This window comes from Stegostoma tigrinum, chromosome 35, assembly GCF_030684315.1.
Source record: "Stegostoma tigrinum isolate sSteTig4 chromosome 35, sSteTig4.hap1, whole genome shotgun sequence".
Lineage (NCBI taxonomy): Eukaryota > Metazoa > Chordata > Chondrichthyes > Orectolobiformes > Stegostomatidae > Stegostoma > Stegostoma tigrinum.
The window spans coordinates 5,874,648-5,899,790 of NC_081388.1; the positions used below are offsets into that span (position 1 = coordinate 5,874,648).

General features: G+C 51.7%; 1 protein-coding gene across 2 annotated transcripts in view; it reads right to left on the bottom strand.

Annotated features, from left to right (window-relative positions):
• Positions 1-24,023, bottom strand: part of mcoln1a (mucolipin TRP cation channel 1a) — a 69,513-nt gene extending 45,490 nt beyond the window's left edge. For both annotated transcript variants that reach the window (XM_059639864.1, XM_059639863.1), the window contains exon 1: positions 23,850-24,023. In XM_059639864.1, the coding sequence (XP_059495847.1) occupies positions 23,850-23,874 (25 nt within the window). In that variant the 5' untranslated portion in view covers positions 23,875-24,023. The remainder of the gene's footprint in view (positions 1-23,849) is intronic.
• Positions 24,024-25,143: the final 1,120 nt, after the last annotated feature.

A 25,143-nucleotide genomic window follows, 5' to 3' on the forward strand; every position in this document is an offset into this window, starting at 1 on the left:
CACTGAGCCAAAATGGACCAAAGAGCCATTCAGCTTAAGGGCAATTAAGAGTGGGCAACATGTGCTGGCCTTGCTAGTGACAGCCACATACCATTCCTGAATAAAAGAAAAAATATACTGCCAAGAACAAATAACAAAAGGAAAAGAACCCAAATAGCAACCCAGAGCCTTTGCTACCCAGTACTAAAGCAGTTAGATCCATTGCATTTAATCAGGGCAGTGAGTAACAGGCAAATATGCAATAGCACACACTGCTCTCAGTTAGAAGGTCCCACTCCAAGGACTGGGTACATCTGAGTAGACACTCCAAAAGCTGGACAGCAGAGCGACAGTGCTAGACTGTTGTGTTTGCTGACTTGTCTGTCGGGCAGTAAGCTCGGCTCCAAGTCGTCCTCAACAAAACAGACAGTACAGCCACTATGTAGGAGCAAATTACTGCAAATGCTGGAATCTGTACTGAAAAGAAATGCTAGAGATCACAGGTCATACAGCATCCATGGGGAGAGAGTTCTTTTTCAGAGCTGAAGTGTGGAGGGGGCAGCATTTATAGTATAATTGGGGGTGGTGCAGACAGGTTGGAGACAGTGGGTGTCGGGTACTGGAGGAGAAAAAGGTGTTGATATTCTGATCACTTAATCTGAACTATGAGAATGCCAGACACGAAAAGACAGTCTCACTGAGATTGGAGGGGAAACAGGGAAAAGATATGGTGACAGTATGTAACAAGTAAAGATAAAAGGGAAGAAATGGGAGTTGGTTCACAATTTAAAGATGTCAAACTCTGTACTAAGTCCAGAAGGCTGTAAAACTGCCCAGTCTGACAGGGAGATGTTGTTTCTCCAGTGTGTGTTGTGGTTCACTGGAATACTGCAGCAAGCTGGGGACAGATACATGGACATGCGAGCAGGACACTGTGTTAAAGCTACGGGAAGTTCAGGGTCACAAGTTCCACAAAGCATGCACCCAGTCTGTGATTGGTTTCTCCATTGTATAGCAGGCCACACTGGGTGCAGCGCACATGTGGAAGGAACTTCCTGAGGAAGTAGTGGATGTGAGTACAATTTTGACATTAAAAAGACATTTGGGTCAGTATGTGAATAGGAAAGGTTTAGAGGGATATGGGCCAAGCATAGGCAGGTGGGGCTTGTTTAGTTTGAGGTTATGTTCGACAAAGGATCTGTTTCCATGCTGTATGACTATGGTGATACACCACGGTGAATACAATACACAAAATTGGAGGGGATACAGGGGAAACGCTGCTTCACCTGGAAAGGTGTTTAGGCCCTTGGATGGTGAGAAGGGAGGTGGTGAAGGGGCAGGTGTTGTACCTTCTGTGGTGACACAGGGAGGTGCCGTGGGGAAGGGGGGGGGAAGAGATTGTGGAACGGACGAGGGAGTCCCAGAGGGACCGATCCCTGCGAAGTACAAAAAGGTGGAGTGAGAGGTGTAAGGTGTGTCCAGGAGGGTTTTCTAGAGCAGTATGTATGTAGTCCAACTTGGGAAAGGGCCATACTGGACCTGGTGCTGGGGAATGAACCCGGCCAGGTGGTTGATATTACAGTAGGGGACTACTTTGGAAATAGCGACCACAATTCCGTGGACAAGGATAGGAGTGGTCTTAAAGGAGGAGTACTAAACTGGGGGAAGGCCGACTATACCAAGATTTGGCAGGATCTGAGGAATGTAGATTGGGAGAAACTGTTTGAAGGCAAATCCACATTTGATACGTGTGAGGCTTTTAAGGAGAGGTTGATTAGCGTGCAGGAGAGACATGTTCCTGTGAACATGAGGAATAGAAATGGCAAGATTAGGGAGTCATGGATGACAGGTGAAATTGAGAGACTAGCCAAGAGAGAGAAAAAAGGAAGTATACATGAGATCTAGGCGACTGAGGACAGACGAAGCTTTGCAAGAATATCAGGAATGTAGAGCGAATCTGAAAAAAGGGATTAAGAGGGCTAAGACAGGACATGAGATATTGCTGGCAAACATGGTTAAGGAAAATCCCAAACCCTTTTATTCATATATAAAGAGCAAAAAGGGTAACTAGAAAAAGGATTGGCCCACTTAAGGACAAAGAAGGAAAGTTATGCGCTGAGTCAGAGAAAATGGGTGACATTCTTAACGAGTACTTGGCATTGGTATTCACCAAGGAGGAGGACATGACGGATGTTGAGGTTAGGGATAGATGTTTGCTTAGTCTAGGTCAAGTTGACAGAAGGAAGGAGGAAGTGTTGGGTTTCCTAAAAGATATTAAGGTGGACAAGTCCCCAGGTCCGGTTGGGATCTATCCCAGGTTACTGAGGGAAGCGAGAGAGGAAATAGCTGGGGCCTTAATAGATATCTTTGCAGTGTCCTTAGACAAGGATGAGGTCCCGGAGGACTGGAGACTTGCTAATGTTGTCCCCTTGGTTAAAAAGGGCAGCAAGGATAATCCAGGTAATTATTGACCGGTGAGCCTGACGTCAGTGTTAGGGAAGCTCCGGGAGAAGATACTGAGGGATAGGATCTATTCCCATTTGGAAGAAAATGGGCTTATCAGTGATAGGCAACATGGTTTTGTACAGGGAAGGTCATGTCTTACCAACTTAATAGAATTATTTGAGGACGTGACAAAGTTGACTGACGAGGGAAAGGCTGTAGATGTCATATACATGGACTTCAGTAAGGCGTTTGATAAGGTTCCCCATGGCAGGCTGATGGAGAAAGTGAAGTCAAATGGGGTCCAGGGTGTGCTAGCTAGATGGATAAAAAACTGGCTGGGCAACAGGAGACAGAGGGTAGTAGTAGAAGGGAGTTTCTCAAATTGGAAACCTGTAACCAGTGGTGTTCCAACAGGGATCTGTGCTGGGACCACTGTTGTTTGTGATATATGTAAATCATTTAGAGGAAGGTGTAGGTGGTCTGATCAGCAAGTTTGCTGATGACACTAAGACTGGTGGAGTAGCTGATAGTGAAGGGGACTGTCAGAAATTACAGCAGAATATAGATAGACTAGAGAGTTGGACAGATAAATGGCAGGTGGAGTTCAATCCAGGCAAATGCGAGGTGATGCATTTTGGAAGATCAAATTCAAGGACAAACTATACAGTAAATGGAAAAGTCCGAGGGAAAATTGATGAACAGAGAGATCTGGGTGTTCAGGTCCATTGTTCCCCGAAGGTGACAACGCAGGTCAATAGGGTGGTCAGGAAGGCATATGGCATGCTTTCCTTCATTGGGCGGGGTATTGAGTACAAGAGTTGGCAGATCATGCTGCAGTTGTATAGGACTTTGGTTTGGCCACATTTGGAGTACTGTGTACAGCTCTGGTCGCCACATTACCAAAACGATGTGGATGCTTTGGAGAGGGTGCAGAGGAGGTTCACCAGAATGTTGCCTGGTATGGCGGGTGCTAGTTATGAAGAGAGGTTGAATAGATTAGGATTATTTTCATTAGAAGGACAGATATTGAGGGGGGACCTGATTGAGGTCTACAAAATCATGAGGGTGGATAGCAAGAAGCATTTTCCCCATAGTGGGGGACTCAATTACTAGGGGTCATGAGTTCAAAGTGACAGGAGGAAAATTTAAGGGAGATATGCGTGGAAAGTTCTTTACACAGAAGGTGGTGGGCGCCTGGAACGTGTTGCCAGCGGAATGGTAGACACAGACACGTTAGCGTCTTTTAAGATATATTTGGACAGGTACATGGATGGGCAGGGAGCAAACGGACACAGACCGTTAGAAAATAGATGACAGGTTAGACAGTCGATCTTGATCGGCGCAGGCTTGGAGGGCCAAAGGGCCTGTTGCTGTGCTGTAGGTTTCTTTGTTTCTTTGAGAGGAAGGTGTGTTTGGTGGTGTCTGTTGGAGTTGTTTGAAATGACGGAGAATAGTCCTTTTGAATGCAGAGGCTGGTGGGGTGAAAAATGAGATCAACAGGAACTTGATTATGCTGTTGTGAGCAATGGCAAGGAATAAGGATGGAAGCATGGGTGAGGGGCCTGTCACCCACAGTGGGTGAGAAATCATGGTTATGGGAGAAGCAAGCCATGTCAGCAGCGCTGTTTTAAAGTGGCATTAACCAAACAGATGTAAGGTAGGTGAAAGAACTGGGTGAATGGGACGGGGTCCTTGCTGAACTCCGGAGATCAGGTCTTTGTTGCCAGGACCGTCACTGACCTAAATCTCCAGAGATCTTCCTCAGACTAGTCCAACCTGGTAGTCTCCCAACCTCCCCCAGACAGCCCACTTCTACCTCCTACCCATTCTCATATTCCAATAACTCAATCTGAACTATAACACCTTTTCTCCACTAGCACCCTACCCTAACATCCCACCCGCTCTAAGCTATAACATAAATGCTGTCCCCTCCATACTTCCCTTCAACTCTGATGAAGAGTCATCTAGACTAGAAATGTTAGCTTGATCTCTATCCATGGATGCTGTCTGACCCGCTGTGACCATAAGACACAGGAGTGGAAGTAAGGCCACTCAGTCCATCAAGTCCACTCCGCCATTTAAATCATGGCTGATAGACATTTCAACTCCACTTCCCTGCACTCTCCCCGTAGCCCTTGATTGCTTGTGAGATCAAGAATTTATCTATCTCTGCCTTGAAGGCATCCAACGTCCCGGCCTCCACTGCACTCCGTGGCAAGGAATTCCACAAGCCCACCATACTCTGGCTGAAGAAATGTCGTCCCCTCTAATTTTAAGGCTGTGCCCACACGTCCTAGTCTCCCCACCTAACGGAAACAACTTCCTAGTGTCCACACCTTCTAAGCCATACATCTGTTGTTTTCAGGACCACACAGCCAGCTGCATCACATCTGTGCGCGAATAGCTGAAATCAAAATGTCATGCCTGCAAACCGCACTGGGATGTCCTGAGGGGACAGGAGGCATTATGTAAACTTCAGACCACTCATGTTTACTATCCCTTTTTCTTCAAATTCCACATCTACTGCAATCCGAGAGGCACCTTTGGAAAGAGAACAGGGCTTGTAAATGAAAATGGGAGAGAAGTTTCAAGTAAAGAAATGCATGCACCAGTCAAGGAATCAGTAACTAGTGTAAGTTTAATCCCATTAGGAACACGCATAGGAAAATGGTCTAGGCAATAAGTCACAGACAGTGCTGACAGGGGCACAATTAATCAAAAGGCCCTGCACAGCTTCAGGTTCCTTCAGGGCAAGTTGTTCCCAGCAGATATCCGGAGGGACAACTTGTACAGTGATCACTGCTTGTATCACAGGAATTAGGCGAGTGAAAGAAAAAAATACAGCATCTCAGGATTAACAGTGTTTCGTACCAACTGTCCAGCCACCCTATAAACCTAATCCTCTTTAAATACTCGTGGAATGGGTCAAATCAGCTAACCCTGGGAGACCTGATCTGGCACCGATGTCGCCCCGGTATCCCAGGATTACAGCAGCTTTGTGAAGTGGGCCAGAGAGGAGATAGAAATGGGATGTGGCCCAGTAGGAATTGAACTGCCAGTCAAACAGGCCCAAAGAACCACAGGAGAAGTAACAGCACAGAAAGAGAACTTCCAGCCCATGATGTCTGGGCTGGGTGACTAAGCTACTCATTCTAAAGCCACTTACCAGCTCCTGGAAAACATATTGGGAATAAGGAGCTTCCAGATTATAGGGCCAATCCATGCTGATCACAAGTATAATGAGACTCAACACTCCCAGCTCGAGTTGCATTTGTTTAATTAGTATATATAGAGTTCTCAGCACAGCACCAGGCCATTTGGCCCAAGTAGTCTGTGCTGGCATTTAGGTCCCAAAGAACATCTCCCCATAGTACCAGCAAAACCATCGAATCCTTTCCCTGGTGTTTGTCAGGCTTCCCTTAAAGGTCCTTGCAATTCGCTCTCTGCAATAGGGGACTCCATATATTACACTGAGGAAAGAGGTTTCTCCTGATTTGCCTGTTGGATTTATTAATAGCCATACTGTCCTTTCTTCCAGAAGCTGTATCCAATTTGTTCTGTTCATTTCATAAGAATTTTAGTTTTCCTCGTGCAAGCAGCAGTTTCATTCCAGGCTCATGTGGAGTACAACACAGGAGCCGGTCTCCTGGCTAAATTCTGTACCAAGTCCTTTACTCAGCCTCCAGCCAAGGTAAGAGGTACTAAGTGCAGCACAGCAATTCTGCACTGACTTGAGCACAGTCAGCAGGGGAATCTGAGGCATGAGCTTTTATGGAAATGGAAACCAGAAGACATATACCATACATTAAAATCATAGAATCCTTACAGTGTGGAAAAGAGGTCATTCAGCCCATCGAGTCTGCACTGACTCTCCGAAAAGCATCCAACCAGACCCGTACTTCTGCCCTATCCCTGTAATCCTGAATTTCCCATGCTTAATCCACCTAACCTTCACATCTTTGGACTGTGGGAGGGAATCCACACAGACATAGGGAGGATGCGTAAATTCCACACAGACGGTCACCCAAGGCTGGAACTGAACTCGGGTTTTCTGGCACTGTGGGGCAGAAACACTAACCACTGAGCCACCATGCTACCATAACCACTAAAGCAAAGTCCCTCTTGCTGCACCAGATGCAGTGGCTAAGGTGATTAACTGGGCCTATGGCACAGGGAAAAGTCAATTTTTATAGGGAACAATCAAGAAACAGAAATTGGAGCAGTATAATTAGAAAACAGCTTCCTTGAGATCTTCAAAATCCAGACCTTGGAACACTAAGCGGTCATCCACGATTAGCTATGCAACATTCTGACATGCTCATGGTAACAGTAGAGACAGTATAAACATAAGTGTTCCTTTCATTTACTATGGACTAGAGACCAGCTTCGCTCCTTGTACTTCCCGATTGGGTAGTTGAGTCACACTAACAAGACAGCTATGTGAAATAAAAGACGTTAAACTTCTCCATAACATCAGGGTACCACAAATCGCTCTGCAGCCAGCTGGCACACAGCAAGGCAGTACAGTCAAAATCAGATTTATGCTCATTTTAGTAATGCTGCTAGAGGGCTAGATACCGGAGAGGATACTGGCAGAAAAACATCCATGTGCCTCTTCCAAACATGGATCCTTTGCATGCACCTGAGGAAGCAGATCACCAAGGCACCTGTGACCGTGCAGCATTGGGATATAGTCTCAATTATGCACTGACATCCGTGGAACGGAATGACTGGAGTACAAGATGCTGAACACAGAAGCCACGGGCTGTCCAGAAGACTGGCACATTCAGACAGTTCAATACTTGGCAGCCACTGTGCATGCCATAATTCCAGGCACCGAGTAATTATCTGATACCTTCCTCTGTCACTCAGTCTACAAGCGGCAGTATTTGTACCAGTGTCAACTGCTTGAGGGAGAGACTGGAGAGGAGTTAAGGTAACCATCCTCCTGAGTGGAAACCCAATTTTTCACCTTTCTAGCTTTAATTGGTTTTGAATTAGGGATGAACAGCCAGCACCCATGTGTAGGACAGATAGAAGGTGCTGTGAGATCATGCCCTGTTCATAGTATGTGAACGATGAAGCAGAAAGAAGCAATTTAGCCACAAGCCACCTCACGCAATCACACGCTTCAGGTCCTGTGCAAAGCTGCTTTGGTTTAGGTTTCCTTGTTTTAAAGGAAAGCTGACTCATTCTGAAGTACAATTTTACAAATAGCAGTAGTTTCTACACATTGCACAAACACACAGAAGCTGAAACCTCAGACGGTTTCTTCCCACTTAGCAATCCCCATCTTCCCACTTCAGCTGAACTGAGTGCAGAGTTTTGGCTCAACCAGGAGCCTTCCAATTCTGGCCTGCTTAGTTAAAACACCACTGGCAATTATACCTTCCACTGACTAGACCTCAAGCTCAGGGCAACCTCTCCGCCTCCCTCAAAAAAAAGTGTGTCCTTATGTCTCCTGATACAGTTCAATGTGGAATTTCTGACAAGGCTCTTTGGGATCTCCTGCTGTATTTTGAAAGGTGCTTTATAAAGGGCAAGTTATCATTATGCATCACACTGCACCCATTATTCTTCAATTCCTTCAATATTGTTGGGCAAGGTTTGAGGATAAGACAAGAAAACAGATGGAGATGCAGAAAGTCAGGTCTGAATAGAACTGAACAAGCTTCAGGTCCCTGTTCCCATTTCTCATATGTTGTCATCCTCATGAATCCAGACCATGCATCTCATAGATCCCTCTAAATACCCCACCACCCCACTAAACACACCAGTTATACACAGGCTCCACCGACACATACACATAGGAAGGAGACAAAGCCAAGATGGCTCAAGCAAAGCAGCTTTTAGACCAGGAGGTGGAGCTGGATGAACACAGCAGGCCCAGCAGCATCAGAGGAGCAGGAAAGCTGACATTTCAGGCCTAGACCCTAGGCCTGAAACATCATCTTTCCTGCTCCTGAGATGTTGCTTGGCCTGCTGTGTTCATCCAGCTCCACACCTTGTTATCTCGGATTCTCCAGCATCTGCAGGTCCTATGATCTCTGATAACTGGTCTAAAAGTTGTGAGCTTAGCTGCTTCCAAAAGACATCCAAAACCACACAATTATGGGAGAGTGGGAGTAGAATGGAGATGAGGTCACAGAATGTAGAAAAATAAAAGACACAACACGCTGAACAACTAGAAATGACGCAATCAACAGACTGGTTGACTGGTTGCAGGGGTTTAGGCAATATATTGTGACAGCCATTCCACAACAGTAAGCACAGAATACTAAGAGCTGGTCCCCAGATATCATAAAACTTTGGTGGGGGGGGTGGGGGTGGAACAGCTGAGTCTCATGGGGACAGGGGGATAAAGAAGGAGAGCTCTCCTACATAACCCCACAGATGAAGAACAGCAGCTTCCAGCAGTGGGAAACTACTGGATTTCCACACCAACTTTTGCAGAGGTTGGCCCCCCACCCTGCCTCAGCCTCAGACCCCACAAGGAGACAGCTTGGATTTGCTCGTCAAGCCCTGTCACCTCACTCCTCCACCCTGAGCATCTGAACACACACACACACACGCGCCTCACTCCTCCACCCTGAGCATCTGAACACACACACGCCTCACTCCTCCACCCTGAGCATCTGAACACACACACACACACACACGCCTCACTCCTCCACCCTGAGCATCTGAACACACACACACACACACACACACACACACGCCTCACTCCTCCACCCTGAGCATCTGAACACACACACACACACGCCTCACTCCTCCACCCTGAGCATCTGAACACACACACACGCCTCACTCCTCCACCCTGAGCATCTGAACACACACACACACACACACACGCCTCACTCCTCCACCCTGAGCATCTGAACACACACACACACACACACACACACACACACACACACACACGCCTCACTCCTCCACCCTGAGCATCTGAACACACACACACACACACACGCCTCACTCCTCCACCCTGAGCATCTGAACACACACACACACACGCCTCCACCCTGAGCATCAGAACACACACACCTCACTCCTCCACCCTGAGCATCTGAACACACACACACACACCTCACTCCTCCACCCTGAGCATCTGAACACACACACACACCTCACTCCTCCACCCTGAGCATCTGAACACACACACACACCTCACTCCTCCACCCTGAGCATCTGAACACACACACACACACACACCTCACTCCTCCACCCTGAGCATCTGAACACACACACACACACGCCTCCACCCTGAGCATCTGAACACACACACCTCACTCCTCCACCCTGAGCATCTGAACACACACACACACACACACCTCACTCCTCCACCCTGAGCATCTGAACACACACACACACACACACCTCACTCCTCCACCCTGAGCATCTGAACGCACACACACACCTCACTCCTCCACCCTGAGCATCTGAACACACACACACACACACACCTACTCCTCCACCCTGAGCATCTGAACACACACACACACACACCTCACTCCTCCACCCTGAGCATCTGAACACACACACACACACCTCACTCCTCCACCCTGAGCATCTGAACACACACACACACCTCACTCCTCCACCCTGAGCTTCTGAACACACACACACACACCTCACTCCTCCACCCTGAGCATCTGAACACACACACACACACACCTCACTCCTCCACCCTGAGCATCTGAACACACACACACACACACCTCACTCCTCCACCCTGAGCATCTGAACACACACACACACACACACCTCACTCCTCCACCCTGAGCATCTGAACACACACACACACACCTCACTCCTCCACCCTGAGCATCTGAACACACACACACACACCTCACTCCTCCACCCTGAGCATCTGAACACACACACACACACACACACACACACACCTCACTCCTCCACCCTGAGCATCTGAACACACACACACACACACACACCTCACTCCTCCACCCTGAGCATCTGAACACACACACACACACCTCACTCCTCCACCCTGAGCATCTGAACACACACACACACCTCACTCCTCCACCCTGAGCATCTGAACACACACACACACACACACCTCACTCCTCCACCCTGAGCATCTGAACACACACACACACCTCACTCCTCCACCCTGAGCATCTGAACACACACACACACACCTCACTCCTCCACCCTGAGCATCTGAACACACACACACACACACACACACACACCTCACTCCTCCACCCTGAGCATCTGAACACACACACACACACACACACACACACACACCTCACTCCTCCACCCTGAGCATCTGAACACACACACACACACACCTCACTCCTCCACCCTGAGCATCTGAACACACACACACACACACCTCACTCCTCCACCCTGAGCATCTGAACACACACACACACACACACACACCTCACTCCTCCACCCTGAGCATCTGAACACACACACACACACACACCTCACTCCTCCACCCTGAGCATCTGAACACACACACACACACACACACACACACCTCACTCCTCCACCCTTAGCATCTGAACACACACACACACACACACACACCTCACTCCTCCACCCTGAGCATCTGAACACACACACACACACACCTCACTCCTCCACCCTGAGCATCTGAACACACACACACACACACACACCTCACTCCTCCACCCTGAGCATCTGAACACACACACACACCTCACTCCTCCACCCTGAGCATCTGAACACACACACACACCTCACTCCTCCACCCTGAGCATCTGAACACACACACACACACCTCACTCCTCCACCCTGAGCATCTGAACACACACACACACACCTCACTCCTCCACCCTGAGCATCTGAACACACACACACACACCTCACTCCTCCACCCTGAGCATCTGAACACACACACACACACACACACACACACCTCACTCCTCCACCCTGAGCATCTGAACACACACACACACACACACACCTCACTCCTCCACCCTGAGCATCTGAACACACACACACACACACCTCACTCCTCCACCCTGAGCATCTGAACACACACACCTCACTCCTCCACCCTGAGCATCTGAACACACACACACACACCTCACTCCTCCACCCTGAGCATCTGAACACACACACACACACACCTCACTCCTCCACCCTGAGCATCTGAACACACACACACACACACCTCACTCCTCCACCCTGAGCATCTGAACACACACACCTCACTCCTCCACCCTGAGCATCTGAACACACACACACACCTCACTCCTCCACCCTGAGCATCTGAACACACACACACACCTCACTCCTCCACCCTGAGCATCTGAACACACACACACACCTCACTCCTCCACCCTGAGCATCTGAACACACACACACACACCTCACTCCTCCACCCTGAGCATCTGAACACACACACACACACACCTCACTCCTCCACCCTGAGCATCTGAACACACACACACACACACCTCACTCCTCCACCCTGAGCATCTGAACACACACACGCACACACACACCTCACTCCTCCACCCTGAGCATCTGAACACACACACACACACACACACACACCTCACTCCTCCACCCTGAGCATCTGAACACACACACACACACACACACCTCACTCCTCCACCCTGAGCATCTGAACACACACACCTCACTCCTCCACCCTGAGCATCTGAACACACACACACACACCTCACTCCTCCACCCTGAGCATATGAACACACACACACACACACCTCACTCCTCCACCCTGAGCATCTGAACACACACACACACACACACCTCACTCCTCCACCCTGAGCATCTGAACACACACACCTCACTCCTCCACCCTGAGCATCTGAACACACACACACACACCTCACTCCTCCACCCTGAGCATCTGAACACACACACACACACACACACACCTCACTCCTCCACCCTGAGCATCTGAACACACACACACACACACACACACACCTCACTCCTCCACCCTGAGCATCTGAACACACACACACACACACACACCTCACTCCTCCACCCTGAGCATCTGAACACACACACCTCACTCCTCCACCCTGAGCATCTGAACACACACACACACACCTCACTCCTCCACCCTGAGCATATGAACACACACACACACACACCTCACTCCTCCACCCTGAGCATCTGAACACACACACACACACACACCTCACTCCTCCACCCTGAGCATCTGAACACACACACCTCACTCCTCCACCCTGAGCATCTGAACACACACACACACACCTCACTCCTCCACCCTGAGCATCTGAACACACACACACACACACACACCTCACTCCTCCACCCTGAGCATCTGAACACACACACACACACACACACCTCACTCCTCCACCCTGAGCATCTGAACACACACACACACACACCTCACTCCTCCACCCTGAGCATCTGAACACACACACACACACACCTCACTCCTCCACCCTGAGCATCTGAACACACACACACACACACACCTCACTCCTCCACCCTGAGTATCTGAACACACACACACACACACCTCACTCCTCCACCCTGAGTATCTGAACACACACACACACACACCTCACTCCTCCACCCTGTGCATCTGAACACACACACACACACACCTCACTCCTCCACCCTGTGCATCTGAACACACACACACACACACACCCCTCACTCCTCCACCCTGAGCATCTGAACACACACACACACACACACACACACACACCTCACTCCTCCACCCTGAGCATCTGAACACACACACACACACACACACCTCACTCCTCCACCCTGAGCATCTGAACACACACACACACACACCTCACTCCTCCACCCTGAGCATCTGAACACACACACACACACACACACACACCTCACTCCTCCACCCTGAGCATCTGAACACACACACACACACACACACCTCACTCCTCCACCCTGAGCATCTGAACACACACACCTCACTCCTCCACCCTGAGCATCTGAACACACACACACACACCTCACTCCTCCACCCTGAGCATCTGAACACACACACACACACACACCTCACTCCTCCACCCTGAGCATCTGAACACACACACACACACACCTCACTCCTCCACCCTGAGTATCTGAACACACACACACACACCTCACTCCTCCACCCTGAGTATCTGAACACACACACACACACACCTCACTCCTCCACCCTGTGCATCTGAACACACACACACACACACACCCCTCACTCCTCCACCCTGAGCATCTGAACACACACACACACACACACTCCTCACTCCTCCACCCTGAGCATCTGAACACACACACACACACACACACACACACACACTCCTCACTCCTCCACCCTGAGCATCTGAACACACACACACACACACACACCTCACTCCTCCACCCTGAGCATCTGAACACACACACACACACACACACCTCACTCCTCCACCCTGAGCATCTGAACACACACACACACACACACACCTCACTCCTCCACCCTGAGCATCTGAACACACACACACACACCTCACTCCTCCACCCTGAGCATCTGAACACACACACCTCACTCCTCCACCCTGAGCATCTGAACACACACACACACACACACACACACCTCACTCCTCCACCCTGAGCATCTGAACACACACACACACACACACACACACACCTCACTCCTCCACCCTGAGCATCTGAACACACACACACACACACACACAAACCTCACTCCTCCACCCTGAGCATCTGAACACACACACACACACCTCACTCCTCCACCCTGAGCATCTGAACACACACAAACCTCACTCCTCCACCCTGAGCATCTGAACACACACACACACACACACACCTCACTCCTCCACCCTGAGCATCTGAACACACACACACACACACACACACACACACCTCACTCCTCCACCCTGAGCATCTGAACACACACACACACACACCTCACTCCTCCACCCTGAGCATCTGAACACACACACACACACACACCTCACTCCTCCACCCTGAGCATCTGAACACACACACACACACACACCTCACTCCTCCACCCTGAGCATCTGAACACACACACACACACACCTCACTCCTCCACCCTGAGCATCTGAACACACACACACCTCACTCCTCCACCCTGAGCATCTGAACACACACACACACACACCTCACTCCTCCACCCTGAGCATCTGAACACACACACACACACACACACCTCACTCCTCCACCCTGAGCATCTGAACACACACACACACACACCTCACTCCTCCACCCTGAGCATCTGAACACACACACACACACACACACACCTCACTCCTCCACCCTGAGCATCTGAACACACACACACACACACACCTCACTCCTCCACCCTGAGCATCTGAACACACACACACACACACACCTCACTCCTCCACCCTGAGCATCTGAACACACACACACACACTTCACTCCGCCACCCTGAGCATCTGAACACACACACACACACACACACACACACACACACACACACACACACCTCACTCCTCCACCCTGAGCATCTGAACACACACACACACACACACACACACCTCACTCCTCCACCCTGAGCATCTGAACACACACACACACACCTCACTCCTCCACCCTGAGCATCTGAACACACACACACACACCTCACTCCTCCACCCTGAGCATCTGAACACACACACACACACCTCACTCCTCCACCCTGAGCATCTGAACACACACACACACACACCTCACTCCTCCACCCTGAGCATCTGAACACACACACACACCCCTCACTCCTCCACCCTGAGCATCTGAACACACACACACACACCTCACTCCTCCACCCTGAGCATCTGAACACACACACACACACCTCACTCCTCCACCCTGAGCATCTGAACACACACACACACACACACACACACACCTCACTCCTCCACCCTGAGCATCTGAACACACACACACACCTCACTCCTCCACCCTGAGCATCTGAACACACACACACACCTCACTCCTCCACCCTGAGCATCTGAACACACACACACACCTCACTCCTCCACCCTGAGCATCTGAACACACACACACACCTCACTCCTCCACCCTGAGCATCTGAACACACACACACACCTCACTCCTCCACCCTGAGCATCTGAACACACACACACACACACACCTCACTCCTCCACCCTGAGCATCTGAACACACACACACACACACACCTCACTCCTCCACCCTGAGCATCTGAACACACACACACACACACACCTCACTCCTCCACCCTGAGCATCTGAACACACACACACACACACACCTCACTCCTCCACCCTGAGCATCTGAACACACACACACACACCTCACTCCTCCACCCTGAGCATCTGAACACACACACACACACACACCTCACTCCTCCACCCTGAGCATCTGAACACACACACACACACACACCTCACTCCTCCACCCTGAGCATCTGAACACACACACACACACACACACCTCACTCCTCCACCCTGAGCATCTGAACACACACACACACACACACACACACACCTCACTCCTCCACCCTGAGCATCTGAACACACACACACACACCTCACTCCTCCACCCTGAGCATCTGAACACACACACACACACCTCACTCCTCCACCCTGAGCATCTGAACACACACACACACACACCTCACTCCTCCACCCTGAGCATCTGAACACACACACACACACACCTCACTCCTCCACCCTGAGCATCTGAACACACACACACACACACCACACTCCTCCACCCTGAGCATCTGAACACACACACACACACCTCACTCCTCCACCCTGAGCATCTGAACACACACACACACCTCACTCCTCCACCCTGAGCATCTGAACACACACACACACACACCTCACTCCTCCACCCTGAGCATCTGAACACACACACACACACACACACACCTCACTCCTCCACCCTGAGCATCTGAACACACACACACACACACACACCTCACTCCTCCACCCTGAGCATCTGAACACACACACACACACACACACACCTCACTCCTCCACCCTGAGCATCTGAACACACACACACACACACACACCTCACTCCTCCACCCTGAGCATCTGAACACACACACACACACCTCACTCCTCCACCCTGAGCATCTGAACACACACACACACACACCTCACTCCTCCACCCTGAGCATCTGAACACACACACACACCCCTCACTCCTCCACCCTGAGCATCTGAACACACACACACACACCTCACTCCTCCACCCTGAGCATCTGAACACACACACACACACCTCACTCCTCCACCCTGAGCATCTGAACACACACACACACACACCTCACTCCTCCACCCTGAGCATCTGAACACACACACACACACACACACACACACACCTCACTCCTCCACCCTGAGCATCTGAACACACACACACACCTCACTCCTCCACCCTGAGCATCTGAACACACACACACACCTCACTCCTCCACCCTGAGCATCTGAACACACACACACACCTCACTCCTCCACCCTGAGCATCTGAACACACACACACACCTCACTCCTCCACCCTGAGCATCTGAACACACACACACACACACACCTCACTCCTCCACCCTGAGCATCTGAACACACACACACACACACACCTCACTCCTCCACCCTGAGCATCTGAACACACACACACACACACACCTCACTCCTCCACCCTGAGCATCTGAACACACACACACACACACACCTCACTCCTCCACCCTGAGCATCTGAACACACACACACACACACACCTCACTCCTCCACCCTGAGCATCTGAACACACACACACACACACACACCTCACTCCTCCACCCTGAGCATCTGAACACACACACACACACACACACACACACACACACCTCACTCCTCCACCCTGAGCATCTGAACACACACACACACACCTCACTCCTCCACCCTGAGCATCTGAACACACACACACACACCTCACTCCTCCACCCTGAGCATCTGAACACACACACACACACCTCACTCCTCCACCCTGAGCATCTGAACACACACACACACACACCTCACTCCTCCACCCTGAGCATCTGAACACACACACACACACACCTCACTCCTCCACCCTGAGCATCTGAACACACACACACACACACACCACACTCCTCCACCCTGAGCATCTGAACACACACACACACACCTCACTCCTCCACCCTGAGCATCTGAACACACACACACACCTCACTCCTCCACCCTGAGCATCTGAACACACACACACACACACCTCACTCCTCCACCCTGAGCATCTGAACACACACACACACACACACACACCTCACTCCTCCACCCTGAGCATCTGAACACACACACACACACACACACACCTCACTCCTCCACCCTGAGCATCTGAACACACACACACACACACACACCTCACTCCTCCACCCTGAGCATCTGAACACACACACACACACACACACACACCTCACTCCTCCACCCTGAGCATCTGAACACACACACACACACACACACCTCACTCCTCCACCCTGAGCATCTGAACACACACACACACACACCTCACTCCTCCACCCTGAGCATCTGAACACACACACACACCTCACTCCTCCACCCTGAGCATCCGAACACACACACACACCTCACTCCTCCACCCTGAGCATCTGAACACACACACACACACACACACCTCACTCCTCCACCCTGAGCATCTGAACACACACACACACACACACACACCTCACTCCTCCACCCTGAGCATCTGAACACACACACACACACACCTCACTCCTCCACCCTGAGCATCTGAACACACACACACACACACCTCACTCCTCCACCCTGAGCATCTGAACACACACACACACCTCACTCCTCCACCCTGAGCATCTGAACACACACACACACACACACACCTCACTCCTCCACCCTGAGCATCTGAACACACACACACACACACACACACACACACCTCACTCCTCCACCCTGAGCATCTGAACACACACACACACACACCTCACTCCTCCACCCTGAGCATCTGAACACACACACACACACACCTCACTCCTCCACCCTGAGCATCTGAACACACACACACACACACACACACACACACCTCACTCCTCCACCCTGAGCATCTGAACACACACACACACACACACCTCACTCCTCCACCCTGAGCATCTGAACACACACACACACACACACACACCTCACTCCTCCACCCTGAGCATCTGAACACACACACACACACACACACACCTCACTCCTCCACCCTGAGCATCTGAACACACACACACACACACACACACACACACACACACACACACACACACACACACACCTCACTCCTCCACCCTGAGCATCTGAACACACACACACACACCTCACTCCTCCACCCTGAGCATCTGAACACACACACACACACACACACACCTCACTCCTCCACCCTGAGCATCTGAACACACACACACACACACACACACACACACCTCACTCCTCCACCCTGAGCATCTGAACACACACACACACACCTCACTCCTCCACCCTGAGCATCTGAACACACACACACACACACACCTCACTCCTCCACCCTGAGCATCTGAACACACACACACACACACACACACACACACCTCACTCCTCCACCCTGAGCATCTGAACACACACACACACACACACACACACACACACACACCTCTCACTCCTCCACCCTGAGCATCTGAACACACACACACACACACACACACCTCACTCCTCCACCCTGAGCATCTGAACACACACACACACACACACACACACGCCTCACTCCTCCACCCTGAGCATCTGAACACACACACACACACACACCTCACTCCTCCACCCTGAGCATCTGAACACACACACACACACACACACCTCACTCCTCCACCCTGAGCATCTGAACACACACACACACACACACACACACACACACACACCTCACTCCTCCACCCTGAGCATCTGAACACACACACACACACCTCACTCCTCCACCCTGAGCATCTGAACACACACACACACACACACACCTCACTCCTCCACCCTGAGCATCTGAACACACACACACACACACACACACACACACACCTCACTCCTCCACCCTGAGCATCTGAACACACACACACACACACCTCACTCCTCCACCCTGAGCATCTGAACACACACACACACACACACACACCTCACCCCTCCACCCTGAGCATCTGAACACACACACACACACACACACACACCTCACCCCTCCACCCTGAGCATCTGAACACACACACACACACACACACACCTCACCCCTCCACCCTGAGCATCTGAACACACACACACACACACCTCACTCCTCCACCCTGAGCATCTGAACACACACACACACCTCACTCCTCCACCCTGAGCATCTGAACACACACACACACCTCACTCCTCCACCCTGAGCATCTGAACACACACACACACCTCACTCCTCCACCCTGAGCATCTGAACACACACACACACCTCACTCCTCCACCCTGAGCATCTGAACACACACACACACACACACCTCACTCCTCCACCCTGAGTATCTGAACACACACACACACCTCACTCCTCCACCCTGAGCATCTGAACACACACACACACACCTCACTCCTCCACCCTGAGCATCTGAACACACACACACACACCTCACTCCTCCACCCTGAGCATCTGAACACACACACACACACACACACCTCACTCCTCCACCCTGAGCATCTGAACACACACACACACACACACACACACACACCTCACTCCTCCACCCTGAGCATCTGAACACACACACACACACACCTCACTCCTCCACCCTGAGCATCTGAACACACACACACACACACACACACCTCACCCCTCCACCCTGAGCATCTGAACACACACACACACACACACACACCTCACCCCTCCACCCTGAGCATCTGAACACACACACACACACACACACACCTCACTCCTCCACCCTGAGCATCTGAACACACACACACACACACCTCACTCCTCCACCCTGAGCATCTGAACACACACACACACCTCACTCCTCCACCCTGAGCATCTGAACACACACACACACCTCACTCCTCCACCCTGAGCATCTGAACACACACACACACACCTCACTCCTCCACCCTGAGCATCTGAACACACACACACACCTCACTCCTCCACCCTGAGCATCTGAACACACACACACACCTCACTCCTCCACCCTGAGCATCTGAACACACACACACACCTCACTCCTCCACCCTGAGCATCTGAACACACACACACACCTCACTCCTCCACCCTGAGCATCTGAACACACACACCTCACTCCTCCACCCTGAGCATCTGAACACACACACACACCTCACTCCTCCACCCTGAGCATCTGAACACACACACACACCTCACTCCTCCACCCTGAGCATCTGAACACACACACACACCTCACTCCTCCACCCTGAGCATCTGAACACACACACACACCTCACCCCTCCACCCTGAGCATCTGAACACACACACACACACACACCTCACTCCTCCACCCTGAGCATCTGAACACACACACACACCTCACTCCTCCACCCTGAGCATCTGAACACACACACACACCTCACTCCTCCACCCTGAGCATCTGAACACACACACACACCTCACTCCTCCACCCTGAGCATCTGAACACACACACACACACACCTCACTCCTCCACCCTGAGCATCTGAACACACACACCTCACTCCTCCACCCTGAGCATCTGAACACACACACACACCTCACTCCTCCACCCTGAGCATCTGAACACACACACACACCTCACTCCTCCACCCTGAGCATCTGAACACACACACACACCTCACTCCTCCACCCTGAGCATCTGAACACACACACACACCTCACTCCTCCACCCTGAGCATCTGAACACACACACACACCTCACTCCTCCACCCTGAGCATCTGAACACACACACACACCTCACTCCTCCACCCTGAGCATCTGAACACACACACACACCTCACTCCTCCACCCTGAGCATCTGAACACACACACACACCTCACTCCTCCACCCTGAGCATCTGAACACACACACACACACACACCTCACTCCTCCACCCTGAGCATCTGAACACACACACACACCTCACTCCTCCACCCTGAGTATCTGAACACACACACACACACACACACACACCTCACTCCTCCACCCTGAGCATCTGAACACACACACACACCTCACTCCTCCACCCTGAGCATCTGAACACACACACACACCTCACTCCTCCACCCTGAGCATCTGAACACACACACACACACACACACACACACACCTCACTCCTCCACCCTGAGCATCTGAACACACACACACACCTCACTCCTCCACCCTGAGCATCTGAACACACACACCTCACTCCTCCACCCTGAGCATCTGAACACACACACACACCTCACTCCTCCACCCTGAGCATCTGAACACACACACACACCTCACTCCTCCACCCTGAGCATCTGAACACACACACACACCTCACTCCTCCACCCTGAGCATCTGAACACACACACACACCTCACTCCTCCACCCTGAGCATCTGAACACACACACACACCTCACTCCTCCACCCTGAGCATCTGAACACACACACACACCTCACTCCTCCACCCTGAGCATCTGAACACACACACACACCTCACTCCTCCACCCTGAGCATCTGAACACACACACACACCTCACTCCTCCACCCTGAGCATCTGAACACACACACACACCTCACTCCTCCACCCTGAGCATCTGAACACACACACACACCTCACTCCTCCACCCTGAGCATCTGAACACACACACACACACACACACACACCTCACTCCTCCACCCTGAGCATCTGAACACACACACACACCTCACTCCTCCACCCTGAGTATCTGAACACACACACACACCTCACTCCTCCACCCTGAGCATCTGAACACACACACACACCTCACTCCTCCACCCTGAGCATCTGAACACACACACACACCTCACTCCTCCACCCTGAGCATCTGAACACACACACACACACACACACACCTCACTCCTCCACCCTGAGCATCTGAACACACACACACACCTCACTCCTCCACCCTGAGTATCTGAACACACACACACACCTCACTCCTCCACCCTGAGTATCTGAACACACACACACACACACACACACCTCACTCCTCCACCCTGAGCATCTGAACACACACACACACACACCTCACTCCTCCACCCTGAGCATCTGAACACACACACACACCTCACTCCTCCACCCTGAGCATCTGAACACACACACACACACCTCACTCCTCCACCCTGAGCATCTGAACACACACACACACACACCTCACTCCTCCACCCTGAGCATCTGAACACACACACACACACCTCACTCCTCCACCCTGAGCATCTGAACACACACACACACACACACACACACACACACACACCTCACTCCTCCACCCTGAGCATCTGAACACACACACACACACACACACACACCTCACTCCTCCACCCTGAGCATCTGAACACACACACACACACACACACACACACACACACACCTCACTCCTCCACCCTGAGCATCTGAACACACACACACACACACACACACACACACCTCACTCCTCCACCCTGAGCATCTGAACACACACACACACACACACCTCACTCCTCCACCCTGAGCATCTGAACACACACACACACACACACACCTCACTCCTCCACCCTGAGCATCTGAACACACACACACACACACACACACACCTCACTCCTCCACCCTGAGCATCTGAACACACACACACACACACACACACACACACACCTCACTCCTCCACCCTGAGCATCTGAACACACACACACACACACACACTCACCTCACTCCTCCACCCTGAGCATCTGAACACACACACACACACACACACTCACCTCACTCCTCCACCCTGAGCATCTGAACACACACACACACACACACACTCACCTCACTCCTCCACCCTGAGCATCTGAACACACACACACACACACACACACACCTCACTCCTCCACCCTGAGCATCTGAACACACACACACACACACACACACACACCTCACTCCTCCACCCTGAGCATCTGAACACACACACACACACACACACACACACACACAGTCCATCCTCAGACCCACCGTGAGACCCTACTGCCCCCTCCTCCGTTAAGCCCCTCATCCTGAGCCCTCTCATTCCAAACCCCCCCCCCCCCAGGCTTGTTTAGCCTTTAGCTAAACAAAATACAACGAGGTTAGAGGTCAGAACCCTAACCAAGGATGACTGTAAACAGCTCAGCAGGTCTGACAGTGTGTGCGGGACAGGGGGGAGGAGAGAGAGCAGCAGATGCTGAGGGACCTGCTGAGTTTCTCCTGTACTTGGGGTGCCCGCTCCTACCTAAAGTCCGGCTATCACCGTCCATGGTACCGGCTGCTGACAGAGCACGAACCCGCTCCCACAAATTCTCGGCCTTCACTCCGTCATCCACAGGCAGCTGACACTCCCACAGCCGGGAGCTCCGGAGGCACAGCACCAGGCCGCTGCCATCGACCCGTGACCGGCGAGGGGGCCCGCCCCTCCACCAGGATGTCAATCACGCAAGGATACGCCCCTTTGGGACATTCAATGAAACACGCCCCCATGACCAGCAATTCAACAAGGCACCGTCTCTGCTCATCAATCAAACTAGAACCCGCCCCTTAGAACTGTCAATCAAACCGCCCCCATGAACGGTCGTTCACCAGGTCCCCGCCCAGTGCATGTCAATCGAACTGGGGCCCGCCTCTTGGAAATGTCCATCAAACTTGACCCCGTGTCTGGCATTGAATCAAGTCCCCGCCCCTCTGGACGTCAATCAGACTCTGATCCGCCCCTTGGCGTTGTCAATCAAACGTGCCCTCCCAGGACCGACACTCGAAGTAACGTGGATCAGCGATAATGGGAACTGCAGATGCTGGAGAATCCAAGATAACAAAAGTGTGGAGCTGGATGAACACAGCAGGCCAAGCAGCATCTCAGGAGCACAAAAGCTGACGTTTCGGGCCTAGACCCTTCATCAGAGAGGGGGATGGGGTGAGGGAACTGGAATAAATAGGGAGAGAGGGGGAGGCGGACCGAAGATGGAGAGAAAAGAAGATAGGTGGAGAGAGTATAGGTGGGGAGGTAGGGAGGGGATAGGTCAGTCCAGGGAAGACGGACAGGTCAAGGAGGTGGGATGAGGTTAGTAGGTCGGAGATGGAGGTGCGGCATGGGGTGGGAGGAAGGGATGGGTGAGAGGAAGAACAGGTTATGGAGGCAGAGACAGGTTGGACTGGTCTTGGGATGCAGTGGGTGGAGGGGAAGAGCTGGGGCTGGTTGTGTGGTGCAGTGGGGGGAGGGGACGAACTGGGCTGGTTTAGGGATGCGGTGGGAGAAGGGGAGATTTTGAAGCTGGTGAAGTCCACATTGATACCATTGGGCTGCAGGGTTCCCAAGCGGAATATAAGTTGCTGTTCCTGCAACCTTCGGGTGGCATCACTGTGGCACTGCAGGAGGCCCATGATGGACGTGTCATCTAAAGAATGGGATGGGGAGTGGAAATGGTTTGCGACTGGGAGGTGCAGTTGTTCATTGCGAACCGAGCGGAGGTGTCCTCCAAAGCGGTCCCCAAGCCTCCGCTTGGTTTCCCCAATGTAGAGGAAGCCACACCGGG